The sequence below is a fragment of the Tyto alba genome, unplaced genomic scaffold (assembly GCF_018691265.1).
Source record: "Tyto alba isolate M040663 unplaced genomic scaffold, T.alba_DEE_v4.0 Super-Scaffold_12, whole genome shotgun sequence".
In the NCBI taxonomy this organism is placed as follows: Eukaryota; Metazoa; Chordata; class Aves; order Strigiformes; family Tytonidae; genus Tyto; species Tyto alba.
In genome coordinates this window covers 7452570-7476369 of record NW_024881274.1, presented here as the reverse complement: position 1 = coordinate 7476369, position 23800 = coordinate 7452570, and the positions used below count along the sequence as shown (strand labels likewise).

General features: G+C 44.8%; 1 protein-coding gene across 6 annotated transcripts; it reads left to right on the top strand.

Annotated features, from left to right (window-relative positions):
* Positions 1-583: 583 nt before the first annotated feature.
* ETV4 (ETS variant transcription factor 4) lies at positions 584-18606 on the top strand. Of its 6 annotated transcripts, XM_042787545.1 has the most exons (13): positions 584-608; positions 859-958; positions 1047-1140; positions 1320-1367; positions 6773-6826; positions 11081-11204; positions 11826-11984; positions 12383-12627; positions 14305-14379; positions 14474-14542; positions 14903-15075; positions 16131-16232; positions 16676-18606. In XM_042787545.1, exons 2-13 carry the CDS (start codon positions 914-916, stop codon positions 16895-16897), a joined length of 1410 nt encoding a protein of 469 aa, XP_042643479.1. In that variant the 5' UTR covers positions 584-608; positions 859-913; the 3' UTR covers positions 16898-18606. The 6 variants fall into 6 exon arrangements, with proteins under 6 accessions (XP_042643479.1, XP_032841879.1, XP_032841880.1 ...); XM_032985988.2 differs by lacking the exon at positions 584-608 and having other exon boundaries at positions 612-958; XM_032985989.2 differs by lacking the exon at positions 584-608 and having other exon boundaries at positions 823-958; positions 14906-15075.
* Positions 18607-23800: the final 5194 nt, after the last annotated feature.

Sequence of the window (23800 nt, the reverse complement as noted above, 5' to 3'; positions counted from 1 at the left end):
ATTTGTAAGAGCAAAACCGATTTTGGTAGCCAGGGCTTTAATTATTTTCACTCCAGATGCATGAGCGAGAATTTTTCCAAATCTTGTGAAAGCTAATGCACTTCCCCATAACAGAACTGAACATAGCTGACGACTGTTTTAAAATGACTGTAGCATGCATGAGAACGGACAGGCCTGGTCGTGTGCCACCCTGGGTGGGAGTCTGAAAGTGCATGCTGAGCATACTTCTTCCATGCACGCTAGGCACAGTTGGAGCGCCTTTGCAGTCTTAGGTGAATGAACTTCGGGACGATTTTTTTATGAATGGGAGCGCTGTCCTTGAATGAATACTGGAGTACTGCGATCTGATTGGCCCTGAGGGCTAAAGCTACTCCCACTTTTTACTGGGTGAGGGCCAAAAAGAGCTGGGATTGGCGGGCGTGTCCCAGCCCAGAGCTTCATTCACAAATTCGGTGAAACAAAGGAGCATGCGAGCCGAGCCCGGGAGCGAGGCGATGCGCCAATGGGAGGCTGCCCCCGGGCCCACGGAGGCCTGAGCGCGCGGGCGGGGCGGGGCGGGGCGGGGCTGGGCCGCTCCGGGCTCCGCGTGGGCCGCGCGCCGCCACCGGGTGAGGACCGGGGACCCGCCGGGGCGGGGGCCGCTGGCCCGGGGCGGCGGGGGCTCGTCCCGCCTCGCATCCCAAGTTTCTGCGGCGCGGCAGCCGCCGCTCGGGGCGGCGGGAGTGCCGGGGAGCCGTGCCGGTCTCGCTGCCCGCTCGTCGGCCGGGGCGGCGGGCGGGCTGTCCCGCCGTGGCCGCTGACCTCGGTAGGTGGGGGCCGCCCCGGCCCGCCGCGACCTTCCCCCTGTGCCTTCCCCAGGCGCCCGCCGAGAGCCGGCCGTCCCGCGCCCGCGGAAGCAGCGCAGGGCGGCAGGATGAAGGGGTACCTGGACCAGCAGGTGCCCTTCACTTTCCCGCAGGTGAGTGGCAGCTCCGCGGGGCGGGGCGCTCCCGGCTGGGGCCCGCTCCCCCCCGGGACCCCGCGCTGATGCGCTCTTTCCGCCGCAGCCTCCGGGCCAGGCGGCTCCCGGCGGCGGAGCTCCGATGTGCGCTAGAAAGAGACCCGGGGACCCGCGCTTGCCGCCGGCGCAGGATTCGGAAGGTGAGTGGCGGAAAGGGGTGAAGGGATGGATGGGGATGGTGAAGGTTTCTGGGCAGGAACCGGGTCCTCCCCCCGCGCCTCCGCCCCCACCTCCTCGTTCTGTCCGGCATCTCCGTCGCGGGAGCATCCTGACGTCCCTCCCCAGCGCTCCACTAAGAAACCTCTCGTTTTTCATGCAGACCTCTTCCAGGACTTGAGCCAGTTCCAGGAGACTTGGCTGACAGAAGGTAGGCTCCTTCCCCTTACTCTGTTCTGTTTTGTTCGTCTTTCAGTTGTTTGTCTTTTGATGTTTGTACTGCTCCTTTGCTTTGTTTGCCTAGCTCCAAACATTAAGTGTTTTCTTTTTTTTCAGACTTGCCAACCTCTGGCTTGCGTAAATGAAAAAGCATGAATCACGCTATTGTACTGGGTATTTGCTTATGAATGGGACTTGGCAGTTAGCCCGCTTTCCTGGTTACAATTTTCGTTTCAGGCTACTTGTAACTGGTCCGATTTTATGCTAATTTGTCACTTTGTTAGTTGCCATAACGTTGATATTTCCTTAAACAAACAATAAACCATTCCTTTAATTTGGGGAACAAAGTGCCTCCAACTTTTTGTTTCTTTTTTTTTTTTTTTTTTTTTTTTAAGATAATTCTTTGAAGCAACCTTCCTGCAATTTACACACTGTTCAGTTTGGTGTCTAAATTGTTCTGCCTTTTTACTTCAAGGAAGAGAAAACTTCAAATCTCAGGGAGTCCTGTTAATTCGAAGTGAAACTAGTTTTAAACAATACGGCAAATTTGCTCTAATTCCAGTACTACAAATGATCTGTTTACTAGACAATTCAAAACATATCCTCAAGTACAGACTCTTGATAAATGTAAAAGGACTTACTGTGATATAGGTACTTAACAAATATTTTAAAATAATAATATAAAAATATGCATGGCATTTTGAGCAGGGTTATTTCCCCTAGTTTAACCACAAGTGAAGGACAATCCTGTCAAACAGTGCTTTTTTTAAGCTTCCAAAAAGGTATTTGCCAACTAAGTAAGACTATTAAGGGGAAAAAAACAAGCAAACAAACAAACAAACAAAACTCAAATGTTTTATGTTCATTTCAAACTGAAATTAAATTACATTGATCAGACAGTGTTCAGGAGTAAGAGGATTGTAAGGATGCAAAAGGAATTACCTGGAGGCTGTTGAAGGGTTGAAACACCTTACTTAGAGCAGAAAAATAAGTACTAATTACATTTTTATCTCACTAATCTAAATAATTTGCATAAAATATGTTTGTAGCAGAGTGTTTGTAGAATTAATTCATAAGTACCTTGGGGTGAAAGGAAGGTTGTACATGGTCTCATAACAACGTGTAGAAAGAAGTAATCTGCTATTATACATGATCAGTAAATGATTATGCAAACGCTATTGCATGTTTTTACAATATAGGTTGCTATCTTTTTTTTTGTATAGCTCATAACATCTAGTCAGTCTAAATGAAATCTCTGGAAAATTTCAATACATGTTTTAATATTCTAGTTTATGATTTTAGATCACATATATGGGGAACTACTTTCTCCCATGGTGACTCCCATTTCCTGACTTTTAACAAGAAAAGTTGCCCTCTGAAGCAAACTGTCATTTGTTTTTTTGTATTCACCAGTATGTCAAATTATTTTCCTGAACAGTGAAACTAATTTTTTTATTAATGTCTTGTACATGTCTATATGTTAGCATTTGTTCATGAGGTGAGGGCAACCAAAAATTTAAGAGTACCTTCCTAAAGAATGCATAAGAAAAAGTGAAAATATGAAATGTGTTATTTATTCTGTCTCTACCACATTCAGTTAAGAAATCTAGCTATTTTATTTTACTGGTTTATTTACAGTTTTTAATCTAGCTATTTTATTTTACTGTTTTATTTACAGTTTTTGGTGTTACTTTTCAAATAAGAGAAACAAACCTAGTAAGGAAGCAAACTGTAAATATAAAGTCATGACAAACGATCAGCCATATGAAAATTTTAACAAATTTAAACCACATATACATGTATGTATCTGTGTCTATATATTTTTAATAGTATCAATTAACATGTGGTTTCTCCTGTTCAGGGTAAAAGAATAATATCTGCCCATAGATGACTCCCAAAAGAAACAGATGCCAAAAAGTCCTAGGTCTTGTTACTAAAAAACTTAAAGTTTTTCTCTGCAACATTTTTACCAGAATCTATTAGAATTCAGTGATGTGAGGCTAGTAGTTGATAACTGTATGGAACTAATTTCAAGCCAAATAACTTATAAAAGTCATTTGGCATTCAGAAAATAGCAAAAACTTCCTCTGAGAAAAGTTTCACGGGTTGTTATCGCTGCTGATTGCAAGGAGGAGAGATGCACTTTGTGTATTCTTAGTCAGAAAGTTTTTGTTACGGAGCTCCAGATCTTGAAAACGGTGTGGGAAATGGTGAGGCACATGTTGATGCACGTAGTCTGAGTGACTAAAGCCTGGGGTTGTGCTTTAAATGTCTGATTAGGTATCCCAGTTATTTTAAGTATAGAGGCTGGTTTGGGAAGAACAAGAAAATGTCTATTTGTATTGCAAATATATGAAGTAGATAATTAAAACACAAATTTAGTATTTCAACTGGCACTTCAGCCTTTTAGTACAGGATTGCAGCTGTCTGCAAGCATCACTGTCCAGCAGTGAGGCTGCGTGCTCCAACTCCAGCCATGCCCCTCATTTCACATCTTGTCTCTGGTCTATTGCTTTTAACACGTAATTCTCTTAGGGGGATTGTCATCAATTCAACAGTAGTAGCCTCAAGGCAGTAGACTAAAATCCAAATTCAGCTCATACAGTGTGATCCCTGTTATTTCTTTTATTACAGTGCTGTTTTTTAAAAATAATGCATAAAATTAATTTTGTAGGGTGTTTAATTTGGGGTGGTTTTTTCCTGTTCTCTACCTTTTATCATTTATATTTCCAGTTTGTTGTCATACAGGTTATTTTAAGGAACAGTGATTGCAGTGCAAAGAGTTTGGGTAATTTCACTCTAAGCCACTGCATGTTGTTAATGCAGTGTTATTCCCTAAGGTTTATTTTTGGCATGTCTTGTCTAGTTTAGCTTCAAGTGACCGAGATTAGTGGCCTTCCATTCCTCATGTCCCTTTACTTTGACTACATCCCCTTTGCTTTATAGCTGAGAGTGTAATCTTTTGTCCACTCTGCAATGACAAAAACTCTAGGTTTGTCTGTTATGTATAAGCAGCAGCACGTCTTTCAGTAATAGCTTGTGAGAGATGTTGTGAAATAACAATCTGTTGCAAGCTCTCCTTCCCTGCAGTAAAAGGGGCATAAAAGTAATCATTAGAAGTAATAAAATATTCTAACACAACATGTGCTATGGTTAAGGTTCTCCCCACAGTTTATCCCAGGGCACACCCAAAATCTTAGTTCTTTGTCAGACCTGAATTTACCCTGTTAGTTGCTGTCTCTGGGTAATGGAGAACTGCTCAGGAGATGGACTGAGGCCGTACCTGAGCTAGGCTCTGAATAATGGAAAAAGAAATAGCTGTGTAGTAAAATACAGGCTAAATCCTGTTTAGTAATGTATTCTGGACATAAGGATGGTGTGCTTCTCTTGCTTCCTTAACACCTTTTCTTTCTGTGTTAGGAAAGAATGCAAATAAATACAGATGCTGCTGTCAGGGGGAAAGCTAGATTGGATCACTTGCTTTGCTGTACTATTGCTTAAGGATTTGATTGAGATGTGCTTCAACAAAACCATACATTCTAGGCTGTGTAGGCTGTCCAAGAGTACTGTTCAGTCTTGCTTGTATAGCTCTTGCAAAGGAAAAATAGGCACAAACCATCTTGCAGAATGGGACAAGCATGCACAATTATATTTACAGTTGGAAAATCTGAATGAATCGTTCCCCCCTGTGAATGTGCAAGGGCAATGTTGGTTAAAGCTTTCCTCAGCAAATAAGGGAAGCAGGGGCTAGAGGAGACTATGTATAGCTGATCCCTCTGTGAAATTAGAAAAGCACTAATTACATGTAGAGCTTCAAGACAAGAATTTTAGTAAAATAGCATTACAGACTATTATAACATTTGGGGTTTTTTGTATATTGGAATAATCTCTCAAGGACACACCTATGTACCTTGCTGAGTCAATCTTTAGGTGAAAAAGGACAATTTCATTGATTTGTGATATATATTTTACAATGGCTTCAATGCAACTCAAACGTGGGATAAGGCTACATTGTGGTTGGTGATCCATGAACAGAATGATCTAAGCTGGAGATCAGAAAAGGCAGGCAGCTATCTATAGGCAGAGGAGGAATTCACATGAATGATGCCAGAACGTTCAGCACAGCTGCCAGACTTCACCAGATGCCAGCTTCCAACCACAGTTACATCTTTCATCAGCATCACAGGAAGAATAATTCTCATATTTTAAGTTTTAATTTAAAATAACTATTTACTCCAGGAAGTGATGGAACCTACTGCGAACTGCGTGGTGAAAGACTCTTCTAGTATCTCCATTTTGGATGCTGTGGGAAACTCTATCCATGTGGGCTTTACAGCTTTTGTAAAGTCTAGTCTTTCATGTAAATCAGAATAAATATGACTCCCCTGAGATATGAAGAGGCATCAACTTACAAAGTGTGCTGCTGACTTTTCAAGTCAGCAGACACACATGAGCCTCACCAGTTTGTCTAAAGGAGGCATTAAGCCTGAAGCTTCTTAACATTGAGATGCTAATGTTGTTAACTATTTCACTGCTTACCGCATTCAGCAACATCTTGTTCCAGTGAGGTAGGCTGTTCCAAGGAAAATGAGGCCTCTGCAGATTTTTCTGATATCTTTATTAAACAGCCTTTGAAATATTCAAATATATTAGACCTTGCTGTTACTCTTGGAGATGTACTAACAATTCTGTCCACAGGGCAGATGGCTAGAAAAAAGCTTTATTGTACTGATTTGTGCGGAAAGAGCAGCTGTTTGCTGTCAGGTTCTCTGACTATCATCAGCACTTGCTCTTATATTTCCCATTTGTGAAATTGTACATACATGCAAGGCACTATTAACCATTTTCCTTTCCTGCTACCAGTTAACCTTTTTTTTTTTTTTCCTGCTGATTTACAAATTGTAGCCTATTCCACTAGTGCCAAGCTAACCACTGCTTCTGGAGCTGCTGAAAAAATTGTATATGCAGGAATAGATGTTTCCTGTTCTACTCATCACTGTGGTATAGCCTTTCCAAATTTATCAGTTGAGAGTTGTTTTTCCTATGCTGAAGACTTAAAATTCCCTGCATGTTATGTTTCTAACAAAAACTTTGAATACTGAGCTAATAAACTTGCTGTTGTCCTTATTTCCAAGCTAATAAACTTGCTGTTGTCCTTATTTCCAAGCTAAGGGAGAAAGAAACTGGCAGGCTCTTAAGGGGTAAATCTGCAAGCAGAACTGTATTCATTAATCCCAAAGGGAAACTATCCTTAGTCACTAAAGTGCATCCCATCAGAAAGCTCAGATCTTTCCTGCGTAGACTTATTTCTGCTTTACTGTTAATTATATCATACAAAGTGCCAAATCTAATTCTCCTCTCTCTCTCTCCCCCCTCCTTCCCTCACTCCCCTGGCAGCTCAGGTTCCAGACAGCGATGAGCAATTTGTGCCTGACTTTCATTCAGAAAACTGTAAGTAGCGTGGGGGTGATAACACATCTCAGGGGAGAAGGGCAGGATACACTTAAACCAAACAAATACATAAATGCAACACACAGACAGTGAGGCTAAAGTACTCATTTTGCTTCTACATTGCTGTGATTGTGACAAAAAAGAACAGGCTAACTGTCCACATCCGTTTAGCCTTGTAGCCCATACAAGTGTTTCTCACCAAGCACAAGGACCACTAATCACTGGCCCCATTGTGTAAGCCTGATACTTTGTGGCTCACTGTGTAAGCCTGATAGGATCCAGGCCTTGCTGAGGACTTCACCATCGGAGGACATAAGAGACTGATAAGAGGTAAGCATGCAGCCCCAGAAGGTGCCAGAAACTGGATGATTGCCCAAGAAGCACTAAATCAGCAAAAAAATAATCTGGTGGAATTTGCTTCCCACACCTGTGAGGAGCAAGTGAGGATAATTCAAATATAACTAACCAGTAGCAGATGGAGTGATAATTACAGACCAATGAATGTAAATTTAGGGTTTTACTAATCACATAATAGGATAAATAGGCTGTAGTCACCTTGTGTAGTATGCTAGCCTTGTGGAATTATCGCCTAGCACCCAACTTTGCACAACTATGGAATAAACTGATATCTTGGTTCTGAGTGTGAGCTTGGCTTTTGCAAACCGGGTAAGAAACACTGTTTGAGGGACAACAGCTGGACAATGCAAAAGTATCTTTGTGTGGTGGTAACTTCCACAGTCCCTTATGCAGAGTGGTTTCAACAGATGTGTGTTTTAGTTGATGTGTGATTAATGAGGCACCCCTGAAAAGCTGAGAATGCATTACTCTGATGATCAAAGGTAAAATTTGTGCTAATACTCCTCCCAAAGCAAAAGAAAGAGGGATGTACATGAAATTATAGGTGCTGTGTCTCCTGCAGGTGCATTTTTGGGGCTTTGCTCACCTGCATGGCCTCTAGCTGAGCATCTGCTGCCAGTATGGTCTCTGTGAGATGATGGTCATGTTTGCTGCCTGCCACAGAATGAGGGCACAGCATCCCTGAAGGGAGATGCTGGCTAGCCTGCATCCTCCTTGTTCTTAGGAACTGTCCACTGAACAGATTTCATGTGTTTGCACAGGAGTGTACAGACTGTACCACAAATGTTTGCTCTGAAAACTGGTCAAAGCAGTTCACCTTACAAAGGAGCCGAATGGTACAGGACAGGTACAACCTTTCACACCATGGCCATGCAACTCTTTCTGCTTTTCTCGCGCTGGACCTATTTCAGCTGGTCCTCACGGCATGCCACTTTGATTTGGAAGCTGATGCTGGACTAAGACTACATGCCTGAAGTGAATACAGGTTGTTCTGAATAGCTCGGTGTTGCAAGCAGCTGCAGGAACCTAGAGCCTGACTTTTGACAGGCACGTCAAGGCTACAAGAAGATGCCTTACCATTCCCTGGGCATAAAAATGTCTGGCAGCTAACTGAGAGTAGTCTGTTTAAAGCTGGTTCATTCAACTTTGGTGCCCTTCCTATGCTGATACCCCTCTCTGCCCAGGGTAGTTTTCCCCATGAAAACTAAAATGAAGCACTTTTACTGGTTGTTCTTGTCTACCTTCTTTCCCTGGACTTGGCCCTGCAGCATAGCTGGGCTTGCTTTCTAAATCATATATCTTGTTTCTTCCTCTTTTTGTCCTAGAACTGAAGAGAGGGCTGGTCCTGTGTTCACTATGAATGAATGAATGAGCCAGTTGTAATGTGGTAGCCTGTTTCAGCTATTAGGGGCTGGAAAGAATTAGTTGCTCCTAGGACATCTAGCTTCTTGAAACTTCACTGGAGTTTAGTGTACTGGACAGAGCAATTTATTTTTTTTTCCCCTCCCTGAGACACAGCCGACAGGTTGGCATTTTTAGATGGGTTCTGTATATCTGTTTACTCCATACATTGAAAAGAGCTGCTGCAGACAGAAGGGAAATGGATGCTCTGGGCATAGAAAGACCCTTTTCTCTTTTGACCCTTCCCTGGGCTTGGGGTGTTTGCACAGATGCAGGAGTGTCATGCTTTGGATACTGAATCCATCCCAGGTGTAGGGCAGGCCTGCTGGGTCAGCACACTCACACCTGCCATCAGTCTGGACAGTGCCAAGAGCTGTTTGTGAACAGGCCCCTCCGCTGTGATTGATGACAGTGCCAGGACTGGCTGCAGGAACCACTTGGACCTGAGAAGGCATAAGAGTCAGAAATAATATGATGCTCTGGTATCTTATGGATTTATTTATTTCGATTGATTCTGTCAAGCTGTTTGGATCCCTTTGAGTGCTGATGTGGTGCAAAGATGGGCTTTCAGGTGTAGGCTGAACCCAAAAACAGGCAAAAGGAGTCAGGTTTTGGGGCTTTTTTTTTCCCCCCCTCCTGATGAGAAAATTAATTGGGGGGGGGGGGGGGGGGGGAATGTTCACAATAGAAAGTGGCCTTAATATCCTGAGCTAAGAGAGATAGCAGCAGCCCTTTCTCCAGCCCTTTTGCTAGCTGCTTGATGCAGCACTTCTGAAGGGACAATTAGCCCTTTATGTGAGGGAGAAGTGGCTTCAGGATGGCTGGTGCACATACTGTTCAGGACAGTCCTGAAATAAACTTAACAAAAATATGAGATATTAACAGATCAGGATGTTACTTTCCACCCTTAAAACTGTAATCACAGCTCTAAACGTTTCAGGCTTTGTAAGCAGCATCACATGAGCTTGAAGAGGTGGGAGTAAGCTGGCAAAGGAGGACTAGAGCTAGCATTTTTAAAAGCTCACAGTTTTGGTTTGGAGGGCAGACCCTTCCCTTGTTTGAAAAACAAGCCTAGACCTATGTAGATTTCTGAGGTTACTTTCCTTCCTAAATGTCAGTGATCTCCTAACAGCAGCAACAGAGCCCAGAGGCAAAGGTAGAAGATGCTTACCATGTCCTTCAGCCAGGATAAGCTTTTCTGAGGAACTAGCGAAGGAAGTTTTGCTCCCTGCTGGATTTAATTAAGTATAGGAAGTAACAATACCCACATCCTACTTCCCGGTGCTCTAAACTGCAACGCGCATTTGTTATTCATGAAATTCTAACCAGCCCAGAAATATCCCTCCTGTCTGCATCAGGCCATGACCACAGACTGATGGGCTGAAGGAAACTTTTTACTTTTTTCCTGGACTGTCACTGGCATTTTGGATGAGCAGAGCAGTTACGAGATTACCCCAATTGCACATTCAGGAATGTTGGACTGTTAACATACAAGAGACTCAACAAAGGGAAACCTGCCTTTGGAATTTATCTGGGTAGCTACTGAGTGCCAGCATGGCAGCCTCCTGTGCAGGAATCACAGTATCCTGTAGAAGGGCTGGGCCTTTTTCCTGTGTGCTGAAGTATAAACCTGATACAATTTAAAAAATTAGATACTTCAGAGAGAGTCTACCAAGAAGACTGCAAGCTGTTCTTCAAAATTTAAGGCATATTATAGTGAAAGCAAGGACTTGGAAATCAGATTTTTGCTTTGTACTGTGTTTTAACACTAATGCAGTTCCTTTGGAAAAGGGATTTTAGCTATCTAAATTGGTTAGGTGCTTTTGAAAACACTACTTGTGTAAGATGTCTGTGAGCAAGTTAGCCTGGTGACAGCCTGTAATAGTATGAAATACATATTATAGTATTTTCCCACAGAAAAACTTCAGCTTCTGTAGCTATGTTTACAAAAGCCTTACATTTATTGTCCTACAGGACAAATTATACTATCAGGAAATCTACAATCATATCAGTGCATTATAATTTAATGCAGTGCTACATGGTAATGTTACTCACAACACATGCTTACCAGGCATGTCACTGAAGAGCATTTTGCATGATGCAAATCAAAACTTTGCTTTTATGTTTTGAAAAATAGTATCTGCGAATGCTACCCCTGATGACATAACAGAAAACGTATGCCCCAGCCCTGAACACCTTAGGAAATACCCACTCTAAATCCTTTTTAAAGTGCTCTGGATTAACACAGAGGATGTTAACACTACCTTAGATTTGCTCTTTTAAGGTTGATGTATAATAAAAACCTTACTAAATCAAGGGCAGATCTCATGAAAGTCCAGTGAACAGTTGTGAGTATTGGGCTTTTTTTTTTTACTCTTCGAGTCAGATGAACAAGGACAAAGTGGTGGCATCCTAACTGACTTTCTATTGGTTGATAAAAATATCTTTCCATAAACAAGAAAAGTGTCAACCTGATCTTTCATTTCTCTCCCACAGTAGCTTTTCACAGTCCTGCTAAGATTAAAAAGGAGCCACAGAGTCCCTCCTCGGACCCCACACTGTCCTGCAACCATAAGCAGCCATTCCAGTACCACAATGGCGAGCAGTGCCTTTATGCCAGGTAACACGGCCTATACAGGGGAGGGACAGGAGCTGTTATGAAATCAAGTTCTACTGCATTACCTAATAATGAACTGTTATGACAACAATCTGGTCTGTCTGCTGGGTAAGGACAGTGCACACCTGCTGCACTACAAATTAACCAGTGAGTCAGCTTATGGCAGCCTGTTCAGACTGCCATTTATTGCACTGGATAGCTCAGACCTGTGTAGAGTAGATCTGGGCTTGCGTCTTTTTACTTCTTCCTAGTGCTGTTCCTCAGCTGTCCTGATGCTGAGAGCAATCTTGACATCTGTCATGTGCCTCTCTCCCCATTGCTTTCCAAAGTCTGTCCCACAAGATGTTCCCTGACACCATTGCTCCCAATCCCAGCTACTTGCCTGAGTTATAGTATGGCTTCTTCAGTACAGACACCTTCTCCAGTTTTCTGCTTGAAGTGTTATTGCTACTGTGTGTGGGGGCAACCAATAATCAGAAAAGAAGGACTTTATGCTGAGAGTTTTCTGGCCTAGGTGGCTGCATAGAGGGACAGTGTGTCTGCCTGTGACACGTTCTCCCCAGGTGCTGCCACAAGTCCTTCTCAGAGAACTGTAATGCTCCAATATCTCTTTGACTGTCCCAGTGCCTATGATCAACCCAGACAAGTTGGAATCAAGTCCCCCAACCCAGGAACCCCGATACAGTCACCGCTCCAACAGTTCCCTAGACAGGACAGGAGCTTCCTGACCCCTGCGGGGCCACCCCACCCCACATCCAGCTGTGGATACCTCAACAAAAACTGGTGAGTTACTTCCAGGAAGAAGCAGCCACTGGCAAGAAGGATTGCCCTGCTTGGTTATTCAGGGAGGAGGGGCTGCAGCATCTGGATTAAAGTGCTCAGTTTCCAGCAATCACAGCATCCCTTCCATCCAAAGTACCTCGGACCCACCACTGCTGCCTAGGGTTTGATGAAGTCTATAACCTTAAGCCCATCAGATTCTGTGAATTATGGGTTGTGTAGCTGCCCTTGGAAACATCTCTCATTGAGGTCTGTTCCTTGCCCCAACTACGTGGGCAGCTCCTGCAGCCCTATTAACAGTCTGAGGCTGAGGAATTTTCAGTCCCTTAACCAGTCCTGCACCAGAGCCAAGATCAGAGAGCCAAGAAAGCAGCCATCCCCTGTCCTCTCCCTTCTTCTAGCTCTGCATACCAGCCACCTGTGGAGATGTGCCGTTCCTTCCCTTCCTCCCAGGGCATGGCCCAGGAAGACCCCATTGCCTACCAGCGCCAGATACCTGAGCCCTGCCTCCAGTACCCTCCTCAGGGCTTCAAACAGGAGTATCACGACCTGCGGTATGAGCAAGCAAGCCGGGCGGGCAGGGGCTGTCAGTACCCAGCAGCTGTGGTGATCAAACAGGAGCAGGTGGACTACATGTATGACTCAGGTAGGCAGATCTAGCTCTTTCTGAATCTGGAAACCAGGCATCAATGCAGGGGCAGGGGAGCAACCTCCCGGGTGAACACGTCACTGGTGGTCTTTGGGCTTTGAAACAGCATTACGTCACCTTCAGGAGTGCGTATGGTCTGGGAAATTGGCTGTGTAGCAGGAAACACCAACAGTTCCGTTTACTGCACCCAAGAGAAGGCGGGAACGTTTCACTTTCCACACCATGTTCTGAGAAGGACTTTCTGGTAGATAGTGGAAAGCTTTAACGAGATATAGAAGCTAGAAGGCAATGTTAAACCCATTCAAACTAGATTAAAGGCATGCATGTAAAAGTCTAAAAGTAAAACAGTCTAAAGAGACTTGGGTGGCTACAATAAACTGGCCAATTCCAAGGACAGGCCTAAGTGCAGCGTGGGGGCGGGGTTGACTTGGCTAAGTGCAAGTGTGTCTCTTGTAGTGTCAACCTCCACCTGCTATTTCTCACAGAAACAGGGCAGGCACACAGGGCAGATAGCAGAGGTTTCAGAGGATCACAAGAGAAAAACGTTTATAATTCAAAAATAGCTCACTAGATACCAAATCAACCAGGTAATCCTCTTATTTTTCCACAAGGGAAAAATGTATTTTTTCAGCAGACCTGAACGGAATGTTACTTCTGGTTTCCTGGGTTTTTAAGGGATATTTTGAATTGTTTCCTCTAGCAGAAATAAATACATAAATAAAAAGCTTCTGTAAGGGTATAGAATGCACCACTGTGGGTGTGCTGATATTACACTTTTACTGGGTCCTTCTATCCAGACAGGGGAAGAAAATGTGCAAATCCAGAAGAATGCTTTTTGTGAGAGTTGTTTACAACTGTCATAATACACAGTCTGTCAGCTCAGAGTACCTTTCTGCCCTTAGCATCAGCAAAATGTCTGCTGAAAGCAATGGCTATACCCAGGAGTATGAGGGAAATGTAAGGTAAATCTTTCCAAAGCTTCCATTTCAGCTGTGGATGGAGAACAGGTTTGATTCAGAAAACACAAGATAGAGAAGATAGAAAATGTAGTGCCCAGGTAATAATATATCCTGCATAGAGATCATGAAAAGACTTCCTGATTTTTTTCAAACTCAGGCTATTTTTGCCTTTATCTTTTCTCAACTGTTTGTGAGAATGCCCTATCATGATTTGAAAAATCCAGGGAGGCCTAAGACACCTGAAATGACATTTGTGAGACATTGTCTGTAGTAAACATTCAGATGCTGCTGCTCTCCGTTAACATCATCATAGTATACCTGGAAAAATGTAACGCCTTCTCACCTGTGAGAACAGTAGTAGAGCGCACAATTATCCTAAACTAAGATGAGTGAGAGGTGTCACACAAATTTAGCTTATTGTCTAAGATTTTGTATGAAGAGTGGTGTATAGGTGACTGCCTGCCTGGCTAATCCTGACCACTCTGAAGGATGTCATGAGATAGTACCACAAAAATTTAGTAGTGTAATTCATAATTGGAAGCATGATGAAGATGAATTTGTGATGGGATGGCTGAGGCATAAAAAGTTATCAGTCTGCCACTAACCATTTAGGAGGACATTGGTTAGGCAGCTGCACTTACCTATCCACCTCTGGAGAGCAATAGCATTCTGCCTCCTGTGCTTTTTAATTAAATGTTTGTTAATTGTTCTGTAGATGTTCCTGGATGTCCTTCCACGTACATAAATGTTGAGAGTCACTCAAGCCATTCAAATACAGAAGATACATTAGGTAAGAAACTCGGTGACTGTCGTCTTTTCCCTGCATTGCACTCTAGTGCTACCCTGCCTCTGTCTGTGACTGTCTATATTGCTTTCTCTTCCAGGCTGCAGCTATGACAAGCAGATGAGGTCCTTTACTGATGATGTCTGTGTTGTTCCAGAAAAATTTGAAGGTCGGGGAAAGAATGGCTCGCAGTATAGGTGTAAGATAGGGTTATCCAGCATCTTTGCTAGCCACTTGACCACTGTCTACATAGTTCGTACCACTGTGTTCTTGAAGGTGTGTTAGCTGTGGTTCATACCTGGCTTTTTGGGATTCCATTTCTTGAGCTTTTTCAGCAGCAAACAGGCCTTCCTAGAACAAGTTGCTTAATTATGAGGTTCATCAGAGCTCTTGGAAGAGCTGCTGGTGAATTGGCTGCTCTGTTCCGTGTGAACTGACATAGCCCAGGTAAACATTTGTGAAATGTGCTTGGTTTTTGCAGCTGTTTTAATACTGTTACCCTTAGAAACACGCTGTTTGTTCTTCTCAGCAGGTGACATCAAGCAGGAAGCTGGAGGGTACCGGGAAGGACCTCCATACCAGAGACGGGGATCTCTCCAGCTCTGGCAATTTCTTGTGGCTTTATTGGATGATCCAACCAATTCCCAGTTCATTGCCTGGACTGGTAGAGGGATGGAGTTCAAGCTCATTGAGCCAGAAGAGGTGAAAATATTTAGCTTCTCTACAGGCTCAGGCGGAGCAGCCACTGTTTCTGATGCTGCAAATTCCCAAGTGGCTTTTCCTCTGCCCTGTGAAGGCTCCTGCCTACCAGTGGTACTTGCTGGACCCTGCAGAAAGTCAAGGTTTTTAGAAGAGGTCAAAACACTTGGGTGACACAAATATCAGGTTTAAGAAAGGCTGCTTGTAAGTTTAGTCTCAGCAATGCAGTGAGTCAAATTGCCTACTGCCTCCACTTCCCTAGACACTTCACTCTTAAGCTTGCAGTGACCTGTGCTCTCTTAGCACCATACTTGAGGCTGACACTGAGGTTTGCTGTTTTGAACCCTACCGATTGTAGAAGTTTTCATAAAAATCTGGAATAAAATATGTCCTATTCTAAATATGTTTTTATGCCAAGAAGGCATTAACTAAGGTGTAATTTCTAATGCTGTCATGTTCAAGAAAACCCAGTGATACCTGACAATATCTGGGACACGCGTTTGTAACATCTGTTCATATCTTGCTCCACTCAGAGCTGCATTTAGCACTGTTCTTGCTATATATCAACCTTTGTGGGCACTTTCAGTGCAGATGAGTTGTTCTGGTTGGCTGATATACACTTAAAACCACTTTCTGAGTCTCATGGAGAAAGCTGAAAATCATGTAGTAGGAGGAAGAAAGGCACTTCTGATAGAGGTGTTCCCTGCTACTTGGGTTCTTGGTAAATGTCATCCTTGAAGATAAAGTGTAGCATAGGATGAAGCAGTCCCTTAGCATCCCCAAGCTTTCAGAGTACTGAATAGTGAGAAGTGGCAACAGCAAATGAGCTCTGTAGTGGCAGGGAGAATGCCTCTGTTATATAGGGTGCTTCAGTTCCAGTTCTACTCTTCTTGTTGAAAAGCTGCTAAATAATTATTGTCTGATTCTATTATTTAAATATTGTAAATCTTTGTATGTGTTGTGGTACCATTCCTCAAAAGAGAATCAGCTGGATAACATTCTTTTGTCCTTGGGTTGGATTCACAGACATTCATGCACTTTGATGCTTTATTCTACAGGTAGCAAGGCTGTGGGGTATCCAAAAGAACCGTCCAGCCATGAACTATGACAAGCTGAGCCGATCCCTTCGCTACTATTATGAGAAGGGCATCATGCAGAAGGTCAGTTTTCAAAGCAGATGGAATTTTCATGCCTTTGGTGATGTTCCTCTTGTTTATAATCAGTCTCGACTTGCTGTTGGTGAGAGAAAGGCTGCCTGGAGATTGATCCTGTGTGGCAGGGATGGTCTCTTCCAGATCCAGGGCACTGGAGAGGGTAACTATGAGTGCGATTATGTCACAGTACAGACTGGTCAGGGACTGTTGATGGTATTACTCTCTGGACAAAGAGTCAGCTGGCATCATCCCATTTACTAGGAGTTGTTCCAGGGGAGACCAAAGCAGCAGAGAAGCAGGAGGACAGCACAAGAAGTTTACAACTCTGACATGTCTCAGGGCAAGGGGCTAGAGCAGTCAGATGTTCTTGAAAGCCTTCTCTGCTGCTGAGGAGCATTGCTTCACACTGCCTGTGTAACTGCAGCATTCATCTCCTGTCTTCCCTGCAGGTGGCTGGAGAGCGCTACGTCTACAAGTTTGTGTGTGAGCCTGAAGCCTTATTTTCTCTGGCCTTCCCTGATAATCAGCGGCCAACTCTGAAGGCAGAGTTTGACCGGCAGATCAGTGAGGAGGACACAGTGCCTCTTTCTCACCTGGATGACAATGCCACTTACCTGCCAGACCTTGGAAACCTCCCTCCACAGCTTTACAGCAAAGGCTACACATACTAGCATTGCTGGGAGCACACTGTGCCACCCTTGCTTGTGTATATGAGGAGATGTCTGGCTAGTATTCAGTACAAGCATTTTTTTAGGCCAGCCTAGAGTGGGATTAAACAACGAATACCTGCTTTGATCAGGAAAAGTGTTCAGGTACATATGTGGATAATCACCTGACTATTAACAGGGCTTTTGTGTGCTTGTGATAAGACCCTCACGTTTGTCAGGATGGGACTCATTCTCAGCGATGCAGACATCTGAGCAGTGGAGCTGCAGCTTCAGCAGCATATCTGGTAACTGCTGCCTCCAGACAGAACAAACGAGCCTGTGGCAGTTCCTGTCTTTGGTGAGGGAGAAGATGCCGTGTCCTACTGGGCTTTTTTCAGGTTTGAGAATGCTATAATGCTGCTGCTGACTCCATCCCTCCAGTACATGTACTGAACCTCTGTATAACCTGCTTTCAGCAAGGGATGATTCTGACCCATGTGGAGTCACCTCTAAAGGCCAGTCAAGCCTTCCCAGGATGGCTGCAACACAGTGGTCACAGATCATATGCCTTGCCTGTGAACTGCTTTGTGGGAATGTGGAATACTTTTTGTCTTGTATGTGCATGCTCCTGCCTTATCACCTTGCTCATAACACTTCATGCCAGGGCTATCTGGTACTTGGGCGCTGTGTCTGAGCGGGGTAGCTGGAGGCACTGACCAGGATTAGAGCAGTCCTGGAGTATATGGCACAACACACAATTTAGGGGAACTCCAGATGCCTGATTGCACTGGTCTGGGGCAGAGGTCAAAGCCAGGTAGGGGGCTTACAGGAGGCAGCAAGGCCTGAGCCACCAGTTAATTGTAGTGTTGTGGCTTTTCCAAACTGAACTTCTACAGCCATCCTCAGCATCTTTGAAGACCTGTCAAGGTCTTGAGTGTGCCCATCCTGGGCCTGGCTAGAAAATCATCTGAGACAAGAAAAGAACGTTGTAGAGGTGTGTCAAGAAAATGCTTTACAAAGTAATCTAAACCATACGTAGTCCTTCATATCTGAATTTAGACTTAACCTCCACAGATACTTGCATGCTTGAGGGAAATCCTCATGTGTTGGAAAGGCAGCTATCTGCAGCCCAATGCAGCACATGTAACTTAACTAGACTTTGACTGGTTTTCCACAATAGAAGACATTTATAATGGGCACCACTTCCTCATTGAGAGGTGCCTCACTTTTTAATTAAAAGCTCTGACCATGTGCCCAGTTAGACAAGGGGCAGTACAATGTACACATACAGAAAAAGCCTGTTTCTGATCGATGTTCCGGATGCCGAATACAGAATTGCCAATCCTGCCAATGTGGTAGCCTGTAGAGAATATTCTATATGTTTGATTGAAAGCCTGATTTCCCCCGATGACTCCCCTGCATGGCTAATGCCAGCCGTCCCAGCCTTTTCCCTGGGCACGAGGGCCAGGAAAGGCAGCTCCCCCTGCCTGAGGAGAGGCCAGATACTTAGGGTAGCCTGCCGTGCTGGTACTTCTGCATGCTCTGTGCGGTCCAGAGACTCGGTGTTCTGGCAGCTCCTGGCCCCCCTGCCTTGCCCTCCTCCCACCTGGCAAGCACACTTCCTCTGGTGTCCCAGAAGTGAGGGTAAAGGGGAACCCTTCCATTGGTATAAGCTGCCTTTACTATTTATTAGTGTAAAAATACTATAATTAATAAATTGATCTATGTCTTTGGCCAGTGCACCTTCATTTAACCCCTGGCTAGTCCTTCCTTAACTTCTGAACTTGCTCTGCCCATTTTCTTGGCACCAGCTTACAGCTTTGGGTAGCTGATACAGAGAATTGAGGGATATATGTTTACTTCTGAATGTTGGTGGAGTTCAAGAAATGAACATTTCACTCCCTTGCCACCCTCATAACCAGTCATACAACCAGGACTGAAAGATCACAGTGAAATATGTAACCTTCAGCTGCACCTGGTGTCAGGGGAACAGTTCTCTGCAGCTGCAGAGAACATCGCCTACGCTCCCACACTGACAAACAACTGGCCACTGAGCCAGGCTCCGTGGTTTTAATTAGCTTCTCCCTCAACTTCATCTCTGTCTGGAGCAGTAGCGCTTCGAGGTTGCTTGCTAGGAAAGTGAGCGTGTTGCCACCTGCTGAGCTGGTAACGTGCGCAGGGCGCACCAGCACGGACAGTGGCACCTTGTCCCAGGCGGCAGAGCCAAGAGCACCCTGGCAGGACAAGCCCCCCATGTGGGCCCCGCTGAAGGTGACAGCAAGGACGGGAGCGATGCTGGGGTGAGGGAGCCCTTTCACACTGCACCTTCTCAAGAGAGTCAGGTACCTCCTAAGGGAAGTACTTCTGCCTTCCAGAGGCAAAATGTAGGTGCAGGCTGTACCCTGCTGTAACGCTGTTTCCAATGAATGATACCAGTAGCTTGCTTTTATCTGATACCTGAATCTGCAGGATTCCTGAGGATTTTATATTTATCAGGTATTCTTTGGGCTACCTTCTGCCCAGCCAATCTTCCTTCCAGAAAGGGATTTCAGGGAGCTAGTTCATATTTGGATGACATTTTAGCTCCATGTTTCACTCAGGTTTGTCAAGTCAGTGCAACAGATCAATAGCTGCAGAGCAGTTCTGGGAATCAGAAAGATCAGTTTCTCATAATTGAGGGGCAGTGACCTCCAAAAGGCAGAGATTTATAATAACCAGATCAGAGAGCTGAGAGTCAATAAATATGCTCTGTGTTTCCAGTGCAGCAAGACAGAGAGGCAGCTGATTAGGGAAAATGTTAGACGTAACGGACAAGAGTCATAGATTTCTCATGCTGGTCCTGAAAGTGCCAGCCCCAACCCACCACACAGAAGATGTTTCAGCTTTGCTGTCTAGTCACATTCCTGTTCACACACCAAATTTGCAACAGCTCTTGATACAGACAGCAGAACTGTCTTTTCCCAGGCTGAATGATTTTGGCACTTGAGTGGGGAGAAGTGCATGTTACGGTGTGACAGCATATACAGCCAGTGCAACACACCTTTAAGTCAGTATCCCTTCACCATACAGAGTCACCGCTGAGCTTTGCTCTACATTAGAAAGGTAAGACAGACATCATCCTTCTCCATGGAAAACCCTCTAAAGACAGAGTTCTGCTCATGACAAACGCTCTGACATCTGTATGCAAATATACCTAACATTCGCACACTTTTTTACTACTGTTTACTCATTATAGTCAAGATTTATTCTAGTGGCATATTCCTCAGGATGTGATGATGCTTTGGGACCAGCCAGAAATAAATTCTCAACAGTCATTTATTCCTAATGTAATTTTTTCTAGAATTATTTTTTTCCCGTGTGGCTGCTATTATTGCAATGACTTTGCTGTTACTCCTGGTATATCAACAGTACAAAACCCAGCATGAAACACCATAAATCTATTACCAAGAACATGATGCAAAGTTCCTTTCTGGTCATAGCAAATACTTAACATGTAACATTGCAGCGTGTCCCAGATGTACCCTCGGAGTGTCTAGGGCAAAGGAATTACCCCCAGTATGAATGAGTTGATAAGAAAAACTGAACTATCTCATGCAATTTGTTGAGGTTAACCCAGGAAATACTTCAATTACCAGATTCCATACCCTGAAATAACAATGAATAGCAATAATGAAGGACAGCAGCAAATCTCACTATAGGGGTTGAGCACTGAACGGGAAAAGCAAGAGTGTTATTAGAAAGTGTATTCATCTTTTTCAGGCTGTATACAACACAGACGGCTGATGTCATCTGGCTAGGCAAAGCCTCAGCAATGCGCCTAGTGCCTGCAGGCACATCAGAAGGGGCGATGCATCATTCCTAGCATTGTTGAGAAGTATGCCAAGATGAGATCTGCCAGGAACAAATTCTGGCCTGGCCAGGTCAAGACACTGAGCAGCATCACTTCAAAAGATCAGAAGAGCAATAGATATCCTTTTGCCCCTTTGGTGTCATTCCTGTCCCACCACACAGAGACTGGTGGGAGCATCAAGCTTTCTGTACCAGACAGACACTGGCATGTACAGCACGTTTGCATTCACAACTATTTAAGAGACTCAGCAAAGCAAAGGAAACCAGAGCTGGCCGTGACCCCTTCTGGTCAGTACTTTTAACCTGAGCCCAAGAGGGACTTCTCTCCTTTGCAGCACTAAGCAGTTACAGTCTGGGGTCAGCATGCGGGACTTGCCAGCTCCCTGCTCTGGTGAGCCATGAACCTTTGTGTTTGCCACATTTGAGCTTCTAGGAGGGAGATAGACAGCTCAAACATAACCCCATGAAACACTTCGTTTCCATAAGAGAGAGTCTTAGGAAGAACTTGTGCTTGCTCTGCTCAGCATTCAGACTTAGGGATGAGGTGACTCCAACAGGAGCAGTGTGTTGTTTGCACCACTAAGACAGGCACAGGTGAGCACAGGTAACTCCAAGGGCAGTTAACACCATGGCAGTTGACTCCTTATAATGTTTTATAGAGGTATAACACTCCCAAGAAGGACATTGACATTAGTTTTGTTGATATGCTCAGGAGATTCATTTCAATAAATGAATCAGCCCTAATGACACCTATACACATCTCTCCGTTCTCCTCTGCATTGAATCACAGCAATGTTGTAATCTACCACAACATTGGAAACCCATTTTGCACAATGAATATTCATGTCTTTATGCCTTGATGCCTGACACATTGATGAGATGACAGAGGGCGAAGTGCCTGCCAGCATGGTGGACATAGGCAGAGAAGAGCAAAGCTGAACCCCATGGAGGCCTCACCCTATTTGGCCTCAGCAGGAGACTACCATTCAGTTACCCTGCCGGGAGCATTTACTGCCCCAGAGCAGTATTCACCCCTCAGGCTGGTGAAGAGAGCATGTTCTGCTTCCTGCAGCCAGGAAGGGCAGCCAAGCACAGCCCTCCTCTGCATCCTACTCCTCTTTCTGAAGAACCCATCAACAGGCACCAGCCTATCTAGTTGTAAATTCTTTAAAGGCTTTCCTGTGCCTGGTCTCTTAAGAAAGAGTAGCTGAACCAACATATTCCTTTGCACCACAGAGAGTCACTGCTTAGTCAGGGCCTCTGCTTAGGAGATTAATAACCATTCTCTTGGCCATTATGGAACTATGGACAGGTATCAGGTGAGAAAGAAAAGCAGTAGAAAGGGAGGTATCTCAGGGGAGCTTATTAGCTGAAATAGCTAGTGGCACCTGGAGTGTCTCTGACGTTCTTGCTGAGCTGCTGCTTTGTGGCACCTGTTTCTATTTCCCTGAACTGTCTTCAAGAACATTTTAGAGACACTGCCATTACTGTCCTTTTTGCTTTGATTCTGTGAGACAGAAACCTACAACCCCCCTTAGCCAGGATTACCTAGGCATGTCCCACTGGCTGACACTGCATCTACTAAACTGATCGCTACTTGATTGAAGAATTAAAATACAAATGAACTAATGAACTAAACCTCGTGGTTTAGTTATTGAAGGAAAAAACTCTTTTCAACAGTCCAGCAGATAGGGTGTTTTGAAAGCACTTGCAAGAACACATAACAGAAAACATTAAATCTGCCTACTTTTGTTAAGAGAAACACAGCAAGAAATCAGCACAGCAAACTGCACTAATATCTCACCAGAAGCTGAAGAGTCCCTGTTCTGACCATTTAAGTCTGCAGGAACTAAGAGACCTCACCAGCCTGCAGAGTCCCTGGGAGGTATCCCAAGCTCTGATTCTGGAAAGGTTTACTCAGGGGTTGTTCCTAGAGAAAAAGGTCAGTTATCTCCCTTGCCAGGTTGGGCTCCATACCAGCTGAAGACTGCTTTAGCCCAGCTTGCCCTGACACCACCCACCACCTTGGCCCAGCCCAGTGACACAAAGAACATAGATAGTGGCCTTTGGCTGCCCCAGATCAACACCAGCACTTCTAGCTCAATGTCACCCCCCACTTCTTGTGGGGCTTCAAGTGTTGATGGTGTGGTGTTCAAATTCAGTTGATGTTCCTTTTCTTCCCGATGACTCTGTCTTTTGCACATGACCATAACGAGTGACTCATCCATCCCTGTCCTTGTCTCATCCAGAACCTTATGGTGTATTGTTGCATTTTCTCCTCCCCATTCCTGAGGGGGAAGGAGTGAGCAAGCCACTGTGTGGTGCTCAGTTGCCCTCTGAGCTCAAACCAGGACACTTCTCAACACACAGTGAAGTCCTGAGCGCCTCATACTCTGCTGGCCACTGTCTGTCCTTTCACAGACCATACGTACACTTGCCTTTGCGAGTAGCAAGGGCTTAGGAGCCGGTGGGTCCTAGGGAAGCACCCAGGCCAGAGGCTTGTGCTGCAATAGAACAGACTCTGTACACTGCAGCTGGAGACAGCCCAGAAATGCTGCTTTGGCACTGTGCACTAATCCAATGCTATTCAAGATACCCTGACTGCCCCCAAATCCTAAAGATAATTAAACACCGAAAAGACCCTAGAAACCCGACAACCCCTGAGAGAAGACACAGAGAACAGCCTCTAGCCACTTCCCCTCTCAAACAAAGAGCAGGAGCTGGGTGCTCAGCTTTCTACACTGGCAGCAGCCACCTGTGTGTCCTCAAGGCACTGATCAACACCTGTGTCACCCAGCTGGTCCTCATCACTTCACTGGCTCTGCTCAACTCGGCTGGACAAGCAAGTGCTCCTTACCTCTGCTGCACAAGAGCTCATCTGCAATGCAGTGTGTGTCCTCAGCACATGGCTTTCTCAGAGGGCAGCCTACCTGCAGTCCTGTAGTTGGTGATAGCTGCTTTTTCTGAACAGCCTAGATCCTGGATGCAAAAGTGGCCAGGGAATTCCTGCTGATCGTGCTTCAAGGCAAGGCAGACAGCTTCATATCTGTAAAGAAGAGCCCAAACATGAGTGCAGCC

Excerpts from the sequence above, each read along its gene's own strand:
- ETV4 (XM_042787545.1), top strand. The coding sequence starts at position 914 with ATGAAGGGGTACCTGGACCAGCAGGTGCCCTTCACTTTCCCGCAG. Across the intron at positions 959-1,046 it reads TGCCCTTCACTTTCCCGCAG|CCTCCGGGCCAGGCGGCTCC; the intron begins GTGAGTGGCAGC and ends TTTCCGCCGCAG. Across the intron at positions 14,543-14,902 it reads TGTTCCAGAAAAATTTGAAG|CAGGTGACATCAAGCAGGAA; the intron begins GTCGGGGAAAGA and ends TGTTCTTCTCAG.